The 13,672-nt window shown below is 47.7% G+C and overlaps 1 protein-coding gene across 2 annotated transcripts in view; it reads right to left on the minus strand.

The window, feature by feature from the left end:
* Nucleotides 1-4,735: 4,735 nt before the first annotated feature.
* The window catches only part of ABHD12 (abhydrolase domain containing 12, lysophospholipase), a 94,792-nt gene continuing 85,855 nt past the window's right edge, over nucleotides 4,736-13,672 (minus strand). For both annotated transcript variants that reach the window (XM_037055512.1, XM_037055513.1), the window contains 7 exons: nucleotides 12,901-13,030; nucleotides 11,521-11,558; nucleotides 10,906-10,985; nucleotides 9,947-10,029; nucleotides 7,526-7,604; nucleotides 6,314-6,441; nucleotides 4,736-5,403 (listed from right to left, as the gene is read on the minus strand). In XM_037055512.1, the coding sequence (XP_036911407.1) occupies nucleotides 5,364-5,403; nucleotides 6,314-6,441; nucleotides 7,526-7,604; nucleotides 9,947-10,029; nucleotides 10,906-10,985; nucleotides 11,521-11,558; nucleotides 12,901-13,030 (578 nt within the window). In that variant the 3' untranslated portion in view covers nucleotides 4,736-5,363. The remainder of the gene's footprint in view (nucleotides 5,404-6,313; nucleotides 6,442-7,525; nucleotides 7,605-9,946; nucleotides 10,030-10,905; nucleotides 10,986-11,520; nucleotides 11,559-12,900; nucleotides 13,031-13,672) is intronic.

Consider the following 13,672-nt stretch of genomic DNA (forward strand, 5'->3'; position numbering starts at 1 on the left):
GGGCATATCCTTCAGGCTACCCACCTTGCAAAGTTCCACTACTTCCAGGGCAGAAGCTTGCAGTGCCTCTTGTGGTGCTTGGTGTGCTGTGGGAGCTGTGGTGGCAGAAATTGTCCACTTTGCAGTCCAGCCCCCTTTCTTGTGGGCAGGACTCCTCTAGGAGGTAGGTGGTGCTGAGTATAACCCTATAACAAATTTGGGCCCTTGGTGTCACAAAGTGATTAAAATTGAATTAACTATACTTGCAGTGTCATTAGTGTTTTATCTGCCACACTGGTGCCTTTTGATTCCTGGAATCAAGCTGCTGTCTATCTGGCACAAATTTCCCTTACAGAGGGGACAGAGATAGGCTGTTCCCTAGTCTGATAATTCCATGTGGGTATGGTCAGGGAGGCATGGGTGCAAAGCTCAGCCCAAGTGGAGGGACGGGTCTGGGAGCAATGTGCACACAGAAAGCACGTCTAAGATGAACACTTTATTGGAAAGGTAAAAGCTTGAAAATCAGTAGACTTAGGGGACCTGTAGTTGTGTGGAGCAGAATTTCTAAGGCAGGATGCTGGAGCCAGCTCCCCACTTGATGGTGAAGGCCGTGGAGAGAGCCTGTGTCCCAGGTTTCTGTGTGGAGCATGTGCCTGACCCATGGGACTGGTGCCCCTGCCTTGGTGTGGCCCATAGGGAATCTACAGGGGATACCATGGATATACCCAAGTCCCGAGTTGGGGAAGGTGAAAGAGGGTGTCCCTAGGTGCCTACTTTGCTTCCTTTCCTAAGTGTCCCACCTGTGCACCCCCTAGAGGATAGCTGTGGAGGAGAAACTAGAGATAATGGTATGTCTGTGCAGAATTTTGGTTCAGATGGTTTATTTTCCCAAACTGTTTAAAAAGGTTCTTGGATGAGGCTTCAGGAACTTGTACATCTGATTTGGTGCCAGTCTTAGCCTCCTGGTCTTAGGAAGCTGCTGTCATTGCCTGCACTTGATAGCTCTGATGTCCCCTTCTGTATCAGATCAGGCTGGCCTTTGGGAGGAACTTCTGCTTACCTTAAACTGAGCCTCAAGGAAAGAGGCTCTTTCAGGGAGGTCTCTCCAGGTGTGGCTGAAGTTTGGGGGCAGCTGTCAGACTCTGAGGCCCCTGGGCAGGAAACCACCCAGCCATTTCTCCTGGGAATTGGACCCGCCTGGTGGCAAATACTCATCTGGTGGTTATTTCTTTGTGTGTGTGTGGGCTGTACCCTAGTGGAACATGGAACATTTTGAAGTCCAGGACCTTCTCAGACTCTACCTAATCATTTGGTAGCTTTTCTGGTAGTTGGAGGCCCTCTTTAGTGAACTATGATTGTCATGTTCTCTTTTTTCATCAGGCCACCCAGAGTAAGAGCTCATTTGGGAACATCCTAAAGCTCTGGAAGCTTGGTCTGTCTTGTGCTTGAGATTACTTATCATCTCCTTCTCTCTGCAGAACCCCAAGGAGTGGACCAAGAAAGTCATCAGGAACACTGCCTGCTCACACAAGTTCTCCAGTGACTGGACCATCATGAAATATGCCTGGGACATCTGGGTCATAGAGCCCTCTGACCTATAGATCCCGCCTCCCAACATCTCCAGGTAGTAGGTCCTAGCACAGTAGGGACTAGTGGGCTTTTGTTTTCTTGTTTACTCTGCACCTCATGCCATTTTCTGAGTACTATGTCAGCAGCCAGTTATTCCCTGCTTTTTTCAGTGCAATGTTTTAGGACAGGGTGTATGAATGAATCGTGGTGATGGCTTGGGGTGGGTGGTGGGAGTATGGACAGACGAGGAAGGAAAGGTGCTAAGAATGAGATGCTGCCAGGTTTCTACCAGGAAAGCAGAGCTCATAGCACTGACCAGCTGGCCCCATAACTTCAGCCTACCTACTGGGCTCCTCCAGCACCTTACACAAACCTTGCTGTGAGCTTGTTCTAACTTCTGAGCCTCTTGATTCTGGAGTCTGCACAAGTGGCCATGGCAAAGCCTGGAGAATGTTTCTGCAGCACGTGGACTGGCTGGCCACTGCTGACTCAGCTCTGCCTCCTGTGTTCCAAGCCACCTTTACAGCTGCCCAGTGGGTACTCTGGTCCAGGGCTTCTGGACTGATGAGATAAAGGTGCCTCAAGATGACTAATGGTGACACTGGGGAAGACACCTGTGTCCAGCATCTAGAAGGCCTTGGTTATGATAAGGCTGGCTAATTCCAAGTTAGCTTGGTTTTGCTTTTTCAAAAGAAAAATTAGCTTCACAAGGAAATAAAAGTAGGTGAAGCTTTTATTTTATTTTTTTTTTGCTTTAGTAACTAAAAGTTGTACTTCAGAAGTTTCATGTCAGGGAAGGCAATTTTGGAATGTTTTCACCCAGCTGTGAGGGTCTGGGGCAGGGTTCCTGCCTCTAGTGAGGGAGGCTGAATGAATGCCTAGATCCTATAACAGATCTGCACTTTCCCTTTCCTGGAGGGTGCTGTTTCTATCTTACACACAAGGCTGGCCTCTCTTCTCGCTCCTGAAAAAGTATGGAGTGGGCCCAGAGGGTAGCTTACTTTCTACTCTGCCCAGGTAGCAGGCTGGTGCCAGGAAGGGCAGGTGAACACCTCTACGGTCCAGAGTAGAGCTAGGAGCAGGTTGTTGGCAACCTTGAATGGAAGTGCCCTTCCAGAGGCTCTGTCCTCATGATGGGTCCTGAATGCTCACAGAACCAGGCCATGGAGGACTTCAAGGAGATACTTCATTCAAGCTCCTAGGGTCTATGGTCACACCCCCAACACACTTCTTGCCCAGTCACTTAAAGCTGTGTATGACCATCACTGCCACTCCACTCACTGTTATTGCCTCACATATGAGAAACAGATTAAACCTTACTACCTGTGTTTGGTTGACCTGCCTCTGCATTTTACTTTATGCCAGCCTGGGGCAATAAGGGGCAGGGCTAAATTACAGCCCATTGTTCTGGGATTGAAGACAGTAAATTCTCTCATCCCAGCTGTTGTGGAATTTAGAGCTGTGCGTGTTGGAACAGACAGCTCTTCAAGGAATTGTAAAATCTAGTCATTTGGTAACCTGTCCTAGGCATTTGCATTTTTGCTATGAATTGTATTGGCTTTTACACCTGTCCCTGCCACCACTCCTGGTCCTGGGAGGTAGAATACCGTGGGAACCAAAATACTGAAATATGGTCCCCAAAACTGTATAGCTGCAAATTGAAACAAAAACCAGGAGGGATGAGAACTCAGGGCTCAGTATCTCCCAAAGACCCTGAGAACTGTGAGACCTTGGAGCATGGTGGACCACTGCTGGGGACAGTGGCACTGTGAATTTCTTCTGGGAAGGGGTGCCGAGCTGTACCCTGGAAATGTGCACTGCCTGTCCCGGTCCTATGGCTCCCACGACATATGCATGTAACTGCAGTTCACAGCTATGCACATTGCTATCTCTTCCTTTTTTTTTTAAGGACTGGTCCTGACCATACATTGATTTTATAATCCAAGGGTCCAGTCCTTACCCACAGTTTAAGCTTAGTTGCTTGGACCAAGGTACTATACTAAGAAGCCATCAGGGGGCTCTTTGGACCTAATTGAGATGATGGCCCAGCAGCTGTTTGTTTGCCTGGTTTCTTTTTTGTGCTTCCTCTTCTTCAGTTGGCCTGTCAGCCAGTTATAAAAACACTTAACAGCTTGTATTTTTACCTTGTATCCTATATCATTCCCCTGAAAAAAGGATCTGAGGCAGCTCATATAAACACAAAATTTAAAACAAAAAAACAAGATAAAGAGGCCAGGCAGAACAGGCAGGTCTCACAATATGAGTGGATCAGACCTACTTCCTTGGCTGAGAAGAGCTGAGGACTTGACACTGAACCTAGGTTAACAAAGCCAGAAGAGCAAGCCAGTCATGAAGGGTTGTCCAGCTGAGGGGGGCACATGGTGTTTTAGTGGTTCTCAGAGCCTCTAACACACAGCAGTAACACAGAAAGACGCTCTTGGGCTGAGCCTATGTATGCCAGCTCTGACATACAGTGGTGTTTTGTAAAACATTGCCTGTACGCAGTGCTCACCTGAAACATACAAACTTCAGGTCAACCCCAGCTAAGAAAGGTATGCATTTCACAGATGTGAAAATTGCCACAACTGCCTCAGAAAGGTAACCTGCTTTAGCCTCTAGGTGCCCAGCAAGCCCCAGATGCTAACACTGGCCACAATGCCTTGGAGAACAGGCAGGCAGGCAAGACTTAGGACCTTGGGAAGAGGGCCAGTCATCTGGAGAGGCTTCATCTCTGGTGAGCTTATACCCTCTGAATGGCAGTCCCACTCTTATGAAGTCATGATTCTCTGAAAGGTCATCAGTGCAAGAGGAGGGGAGAAGCTGGTTTGACAAAAAGCCAAACAAGAGCCACCACCAGTTGGGTGAATGAGGTGATGCTCATGGGCCAGAATCCAAGTTCCTGCATTCCAGCAGCCTGTCCTTTCAGTAGTCAGGGACTTATCTAGGGTCTGTGGTAAAACCCCAACACCTGTTCATTGACACAGCCACATCCAATAAACTTGCTAAAGCATGAGGTTGAAAGGGTCACCTATATAGGCCTGTATTTTAGGCAAATGCTATCTGCCACATCTGGAGAAAGCCCCTCCCTGGAAGGAGAGAAGAAAGAAGGGCCCTCATGCTCCACTTTACAGTCACCCCTCAGCCCATGTGGCCTGGGGTGGGGGCAGCACTGAGAAAGCAACACACAGACCACCACCAGGATTTTATTAAATAAATGCTCAGTCTAGGGCCAGGTTAGACAGATAGGTGGGCAGAAAGCAGAGGAAATACAGATCACAGGCACCTCCCCCGCGTTGTGTTATAGGGTCTGCCTAGGGAGGCAGGGAGAAGGCAAATGGGGTACACAGGGCAGGAGGGGATGACAGAACCAGGCCACCCAGAGTGGTTGTTCACAGTCCATTCTGCATGTGCTGGGAAGGAAAAGAACCCAAGTCTCCCCACATTCTTGTGGATGGTCCTGGAAAGCTCAGTTTGGTCCCAGGAGCTTATTGCTTCCTGCTCTGTTCTTCAAGCCCAGCTCAGGAAGTGTGGGATTGATCAGCCAGTGGCTAGCCTATTGTGTCATTGTCTTTTCAACAAGAGCTCAGGTTGTACAGCAGCAAGAAGAGAGGACCATATGCCTGCCACTCACATTGTCCACAAAAATCCATGCTCCTGGTGACCAGTCTGCTGGGGCCTCTTCTACCTGCCCTAGCTGGCATCAAAGTCCTCTCTTCAGGGGCACTGTAGACCCTGGCATCCAGGCTCCAGGATGCTGGCTTGATCAGAGGAACAGGGGGAGGGCAGAGGTCTTCATGCTCCTTCAGGCAGTGAGCTCAGTGCTGGAGCTCAGGTTCAGACTTCCCCAGGAATTCCCTAGACCAGAGGATACCATCAGCCAAATCCGAGCCCAAACCAGAGATCCAGCCTCCCCTAATCCTTACACAACCTGTATGAGGAGGAGGAGAAAAAGCCTGGAGGACAATAAGCAGGGCACCAACGGCACTGTACAATCAAATCCTGACACACAGAAAGACCAGGTTAGAAGCTGCCCTTCTTTATTCAAAGTTTATTCAAACTTATTCAAACTATACTCTGATTTAAGTTTTCTGTAATATATTCCTTTTCTGACAGGAAAAATTACAACCTCAGAGCAAACCCATTCTTTTTAAGCTCACTGCCCCCTCTCAACAACCCAGGCCCATGTGGCAAGTAATGGCAAAGTCCTGCAGAAACATCGCTTTCCCTCTGGAACTTACAAGGCAGCCAGAGGAGTGCTAAAGTATGAAGTAGAATTACATAGAGTTTGAAAGCTGCTGGGGGCAATATGAGCACCCCCAGGCTCAGAAGCCCCAGGGAGGTGAACTCATAGCCTGGGGACAAACAGGCTTTTCAGGAGCTGGCCCAGGCCAGAATGCCTGTGAGGTGCTTATGAGTGAGGCAGGACCTGATAGGTATGTGGAAAAGGAGTGAGGCCTGATGCACAAGAGTTAGGGAGCATGTGGGTAGGGGGGTTCTTGTACATGGACATCTGTGTGCTGGGTGCACTGCTGTGCGGATTATCTGTGTGGGCCTACACAACCTATATCATGGGGAGATCATGGAAATAGTCCAGGAGGGAAAGGCAATAAACATTCTTAGCCCTTCTCAGTAGAAATAAAAGACTCTTGAATCGTGATGACTTTTGAACCCCACTGAGGCAGCTTCAGCAGATGAGCCTGCTGTATGTCTGGCCTGAGCTGTCGCCACCCAGGACAACGTTCCTGGTGAGAAGTGAACACCTTACCTCAGTATCCGAGGAAGCTCAGGACTCTTGTAGATGTACTTGTGCCTATAGCCAAGGTCTGAGTGAAAGGGGATAAACTGAACTTTGAAGTCTCGGAAGCTTCGAGATGGTGCAGCAATGTTGTAGAGCTGGGGAAAGAGAGATCAGTCAGTGCCCAGAGATGGTGGTCCTGTGGGTGACCTGCTCAGTGGCCTCCCCTTCAACAGAGGCCTATCAGTGGCTGCTACCTCTGCAGAACAGCCTATGCCCCAATGAAACAGCACTGATGCCCTGTAGCCTGCTATGGCTGGGGTCAGGGTGCTGGCAGGAGCCCAGCCTAGACTCAGCCCATTGGCTTGCCACTTAAGACCTTATCTGTTCCCACAGTTGTTTCTCAGACTGTTCCCCCTTCTTTAGTGGGCAGTGAGGTGAAGGGGCTACCACCACAGAAAGAGCCACATGCTTTGGGATGGTGTGGTCTAAGAGCCTAGAGCAGTCCTGGGGGGCTGAGATGGGTCAGGAACCTCAGACTGTGCTGTGTGCCCAGGGTCAAGGTGAGTCAACAAGCTGGTTCAGCCCTTTCCTCCTCTTACCTCTGGGACTGCCAGGCTGCGTACCCAGATTTGCTGAAGGAAAGAAATCTAGTGCTGGTAGACTCACCTGTACCTCAGGCCTGTTTGGAGGTGGAAGTAGCCTAGGTATCACTTCTAGGCTGTCCCTGCCTCTCATCATTACCATGGCCAGGTGGTGCTATATCTCACCTCACACTCACCTACAAATCTAATCCTGCTTCCTGGCACCAAAGGCAAAGCAAATTCTGTAAAAGCAAATGTGGAGGCCCCACAATTAAATGGTACTTCTCTGACATTGCCCAATCCAAAGGCAAAAGAACAAATGAGAGGTTCTATGTCAACACTACTGACTAGGACTCCTGAATTGGGACTGGAGGATCCTGCCATCCAAGGATCCTATCCTCCCACCAATAACTGGAGAGCTCTCCCAGATGAGTTTCCTATAGTCAATTCTCTGTTGGGCTAGGACCCTGTAACTGGGATCTGGGAGACATCTGCTTATTTTTCGTATTTCCTCTTATAGACAGCATTGGCTGTCTGGCTGGCCCCCACCATAACCCTGCTGGCAGCAGGTGCCTCCTGTACATCTGCTTATGTACAGTCCAGCCCATACATAGGTCTGCTAGATGTCCTCTGCACCAGGCACTTCACTGACACCCACCTTTCTGCCAAGCTGGAAGGGCACCACTGGATCATCCTCAGCATGCAGGATGAGCAGGGAGCAGGAAATGTGCTTCACACTGTGGAGAGGAGAAAGGACTAGACCAAGACCCCAGGGACATGGTCTGCTGATACCTTGGCCTTGCCCTTGGCAGGGACCTGGATTTAGGGAGTTTCCATGGTTTATCATCTCTAATTCTACTGGGCTTCTTTTTATTAGAAAATTAAAAGTTGATTTTTCAGTAGTTTCTATCAATATCTATTTTAGGTGACAGGCATCAATCAAATCTAGAGATCAATTCATGCACCAAATCTGGCCCCTACATATTTTCTGAAAATTGAAAATGATTACTTTTGTGAGTAGCATGGATGGAACTGGAAAGCATTATGTAAGTGAAATAAACCAGGTGGTGAAAGACAAATACCATATGATCTCACTTTTAACAGGAACCTAAACAGCAAAACAAACGAGCAAAATATAACCAAAGACAATGAAATAGAGAACAGGCTGCCAGTGACCAGAGGGGAGAATTTCCTCTCTTGGAGAAGACAGAGAATTTCAGGGCAAAGGGGGAAAGGTTTACAGGAACAAGTATAAAGGACACATGGACAAAAACAAGGTAGTGGGGTAGAAAAGGGAGGGAGGTGGGGAGGGCTGGGGACATGCTGGGATGGGAGTACAAGGCAGAAAACTGTACTTGAAGAACAATTAAAATTTAAAAAATTATTTTTAAAATGTCACAAAACAATATTTACAAACTGAATATTTTAGGTGGGCCAAGAAACTTACTTCAAATCAGTGTTACTAGTAATGGGTTGGTAAAAACATCTATACCCTCTAATTTATCTTTGGTGTAAATAACATTTAAAGTCACTCTTGAATGTTTACCAGTAAATTAACATTTTCAATAGTTTCACTCAATCCAAACCCTTCAGCAAACCACACAATAGGCAGAGGGTCTTCTGGCTGCCTCACTGAGGTCTCTAAGTGAGCTGGTAGATGAGACTCCCACCCAATTCCACACTGATCTGGTGGCTCCATGAGGGCAGTGCTGGGGTCAGCCTGGCACCTGGCAGAATCTGGGAGAAGGGACTCATCATCCTAGAGATCCCCAGCTAATTTCACAGTCTGCATTTCTGCTAGTGGTGCACAAGCACAAACACTCTCAACTTATTCTGCTTCTAGGGTAGAGTGTTTCTGGTGTTTGAGTCAAACTTTGAACTGTCTACTTTTCAGATTTCCACTGTAGTCAGTTTGTCTTACCTTTACCTGCTCTGGGAGAAGCCTAGTTCATATTCTTTACTTTTGCAAATATTTGGTAACAGACCTGCCCACCAAAAGGGGGTTCCTGAATCCCAGTGTGTGAAAGCTTAGCCACATGGTGGTAAAATGCTCCTGGACCCCACTGCTGCCACCACTCAGCTTGGGGACAAGGCCAAAGGTGGCTTTGTGGGGATAGCAGCACTCATTGCTGTTGTTTAGAAGGACTCTAGTTTTTCAGGTTATTCTCATTTAAATTCCAAAACAATAATATTTACAAACAAACAAGTATTTTGCTTATAATGTTTGCTCAAATATTAGTTTGTTCTATTTTTAGAAACAAAAATATAATTGATGGAAAAAATACTCTGTTTTTTTTTTACATTCTGTTTCAAATTGTAGATTTTTAAATATTAACTGACTATGTAGATAAGGACTTTTTTCCTTTCCTCTTTTTTGAAAAAAATTAAAACACATGAAATAAAGATATCACAAGGACAATGTCAACAGAATATCAATGTTGTTCAAAGAATGAGTTGTTAAACAGAGTATTTACTTTTTTTGGTTTATCTAATAAATATTTTTAATAATCACAACATTTTTTCACAACCAACATCAATCAAATGACTGAGGATGTCATTTTTTGAATAAGTTACTATTACTGCTTTAATATCTACCTATTCAGGAATTCTGGTTTTGCCAAACTATTTTCAGATAAAAACCATATGGACAGCCCTGGCCATGTTGCTCAGTTGGTTGAAGCATTGCCCCATGCACCAAAAGGTTGTGGGTTTGATTCCCGGTCAGGGCACATACCTAGGTTGTGGGTTCCCTCCTAGGTCAGGGTGTGTCTGAGAGGCAACTGATTGATGTGTCTCTCTCACATCAATGTGTGTGTCTCTCTCTCTAAAACCAATGAAAATATCCTTAGTGAGGATTAAAAAGAATAAAAATATGTGGTCAAAATACTTTAATTTTAGTCTTTACATATCTTTTTTCTCTCAGCTGCAGCTCTCTTACCTACTTTCCCTCTATAAGATACATTGGTTAAAGAAGAACTGTAGTCCATCCTATTTGGTTAAAGTGACTGAAGAGGCTTATCCTGGGAATTCTCAGTGTTTTTCTAAATTAAAATATTAGATGCTCTACCATAGTACTCACTTTTCATCATTTGCAAATTTAATTCCACTGCTTGTAATGGGATCGAGGAAGAACCAGTCAAACCCAGGGAAGTATCGATATATCTGAAGAAGACATGGAAACAATGTGCAGAAGTATCAATTAAAATATACACACAGAAGGCCAAGGTCAAGGATTCAGAGGGTGCTGAGTGCCCAGGATATACACCCGCTTCTTAGCAAACTGACCTGCAGCCACTGTCCCTCTGTGCCCCGACCACAGACTCCCTGCTCACGAGGATCCTAGCCTGGCTAAAGCAAGGGCAGCCTGCAAGCAGGATTCCTACACCTCAGAGCAGCAGCCTGGAGACCATACATCCCACAGACATCAGGGATGCCACGCCAAGAAAAATGGGGACCCATACAACTTGGAAGAAAAAGCAATACCAAAGAAGTAAAACTAAAGAGAATTCTTGGTCTACAAAGAGCTCTGGGAGGTCAGGTGGTGGGCTGACACAGCTCCTCCAAAAAAAAGAGCCAGGTAGGAAGCAGTGTAATGGAGAAGGACCACAGAAGAGCCCTTCTGGGCCAGGTGTCACCCTGAGATACAACTGCTCAGCCTGGCTGCTGAGCACTGTCTGTGGGGATGGAGAATGAGGGATCTACCAGCTTACCCCTGGATAAACAACTCCCAGCCTGGGCTGAGACCAGGGGGCAACAATGCCTGGTGGGCAAACCATACCACAAAAGCAAGACCTCCTGTGGGGCCTACTACCCTAGGCAGCCCAGCTGTGAACCCATTCTCCCTGCCTGCAAAGTTATAAACTTCCTAGGCAGTTCTGGAGTCAGGCCAATGCCCTGAACTAAATAAGGATTAATTTTTAATATATCTGTATTCATTAGAATACTTAAATATTTTTTATTATTGTTTTATTTTATACTTATTTACTGTAGTTATTTTAATAATGAAATAAATCAATTTTAAACAAGATTTATACTTGCCACTGAGAACGGATGGCTCTTGGCTTCTTCGCGGATATTAGTGAATGGAGATTCCAATATAAGAGCCTCTGGAGGTGTTTCTAGATAAGTAAAACAAGGAGAGAACTATGAGGTAGGCAAGAAGCCGAGACAAAACACAAATTCCATGGCCTGATGGAGGATCTGTGGGAGGAATGCCTCCCCACCAAAAACAGTGGAACCTGGAGTGCCAGACTGGTCAGCAGCTCCCAGGCCTTCCCACATGATTGGCATGACAGAAACACCCATGCAGGGGACCTTCGAGTGGCCTTGGGTTGCTTTCGAGAACCAGTTCTGCTAAAGCTGCTTCCTTGGAGCCCAGCCACTTGTGAGGCTGCACCAGCTGCTTAAGAATCCATGGGGAAACACAGGCTTAGGTCAGCTGAGGGTCTGCCCAGGTACTGGCCTCAATACCTTCAAAGGGGTCCATGAGGACACTGGGCATGATTGCTGTGTTGCGTGCCCACAAGCACCACTTCACAAGAACTCACAACAGAGTCTGGAATGCAGCCAGCTTCCCAAACTCTGCCTGCCCTGAGGGTATTATGAGGAGCCTATGCCCACACACCAGGACCCACATGCCACATGAACCCCTACCTCGCTCACAGAGGCGCCGTACCAGATTTGTTGCCACTCTAAAAAAGGAAAAAATACAGTTGAGTTGAATGTTGACAAAAACTGTTTTACATGAGACTGTTCCAATACTAGAAAGTGACAGAGAAGCCATGGGGTCTGTGAAGCAATTGGTAGGGTTGTAGGAAAGAGGGTGGGAGGACTAAAATGCTCCAAGACTGTGGGTGGGCCCAGCTGCCCCAGTCTTCAGACAACCCATTTGACAAAGATGACCCCCTCTGACAAAGAAGGTGATCACAGCCACCCTTCATGCCCTCAAGGTGTGTTCTGCAGGAACAGCCTCCTTCAGGCTGCACAACACTGCCCCTCAGCTCATACTTGGAGTTGGACTGTGGGCTGCTGACACAGAGGGACAGTGGGGACCACAGCTGCCCCATCAGCTGAGAGGAGGATACAGTCTACTCACACAGTTCTTGGGGGAGGGGGGGCTTGCTGTCCCAGACATATACTGGGTAGGTCCTGTGTTGACAGCCATGGCAGGATGGCCTTTTCTCCTCACAGGGAACATCTCTGGGGGCACACAGGCTATTTTCCCCACAATAACAAGCTAGGAGACCCTGTCCTAGATAATGCCCAGCCTGCAGGCCCCAGCCCAACTGCAGTATGCTGTGTGCTCACTTCAGAAGCACACATACCAATGGACGCATGTTATCCAAGGTGAACAGCAACTTGAGAAAGGGGTTGCAGTCACTGAACTTGAATGAAAGGCAGGAGAAGGCAAGGCTGATGAAGGTCTTGGACCTCTGGGCACTCATATCAGTGGCTCTTTTTAGAAACACTCTGGACCTCACATCAGCAAAATAGGTGACCCCAAATAGAATATTAAACTGCTTCCCGTCTTGGCAGTGCCGCCTTCTGCAAGTTCTGTGGTAAGCCAAGTATGTGCTATGTAGCCCAGTTGTTATAAATGTCTCTGGTTTACAGTGATCAGAGCCACAGCACTAGAGCTTGCTGGCAGCACACGCTGTCCAAAAAAGGGATGTGAAACCCAGGTACATTTGCAACTTGAACTCCATCTGATCTGCTCTGCTCTGTTCCCCCGAGGGCACAGCCTCAGACTGAGGAGAGTCTGCCTGTCCTCACTGCGGAGAGGGATACCACCTCACCACTGCCTATGTGTGTCTTGAATCATTTCTTGGGTTGAGGAGTTAAAGTAGTTCAAACCCTGTGGTCTCTTATGGCACTTCATCTCCTGCCCCACATGGGACAAGAGACAAGGTCTACTGAAACGAATGTTGCTGAAGGATCCGCAGGCCACCAGGGCCCCCTTGGGGAACTCAGGCTGGAAAGTCACTTCATGAAGACCTGCTCCTCTGAAGGCTACACCATGCTGGGAACTCTTACCCAGTGCCTAGGGAGTGGCCCCAAATATACACGGGGTTGTCTCCACTTCTCGCTTTGATCCAGTCAAAAACATGGAGTGCGTCATAGGTCATGCCCCGTTCTGATGGTGTGCCTATTGAGTCACCCCAACCTGGGTGAGAGAAACAGAAGAGAAGGAAGTCAAGCCCAGTTCACTGAACCTCTTGAGGGGCAGGCCCATCCTCTCTTTCTCAACAGGCTTAGGTCATTAGGGGCATTACAAGTCACCACAGTTACCATCCACAGCTCCACACACAGGGTATTCCTGACAAGCCTGCTCCTATTTCTCCTACCTCCTTACCCAAAGGCTGTCACACACCCTTGTCTGAGCCCTGATGAGCAGCAGTGCAGGAGGTGGTCTTGCCAGGACATCAACCTCCCCAATAAGGGGCTTGCTGATGACTGGCCCAAGATAAGACACCAGTGAGAGATCAGCCTGCCCAAGGGGCCCCTGAGCCCAATCCAGACTCTATGGCCCAACTTTGACCCCAGTATGAATAGGCAAGGGAGTCAGGAGGCAAGGCTCTGGGACACAGTGTGACAGTGTGGGTGAGGGGAATTCCAGGCTCCAGGCAACTCTGACCCAGAGAGAAAAGGGCTCTAAGCATTTGTTTGCAAAACAGAAAAGCCAAAGACATCTGCCCCCACTCTGGGTTCTCCCCAGGGGCCATTCCAACCAGTCTCCAGGAAAGGTCATGTGCCCTTGTCATTTCCACTAGTTCAGCAGTGAGTCATCATCAACTGATCTGAAAGT

The sequence above is a fragment of the Sturnira hondurensis genome, unplaced genomic scaffold (assembly GCF_014824575.4).
Source record: "Sturnira hondurensis isolate 20B ecotype Veracruz unplaced genomic scaffold, ASM1482457v3 Scaffold0008640, whole genome shotgun sequence".
Classification (NCBI taxonomy): Eukaryota; Metazoa; Chordata; class Mammalia; order Chiroptera; family Phyllostomidae; genus Sturnira; species Sturnira hondurensis.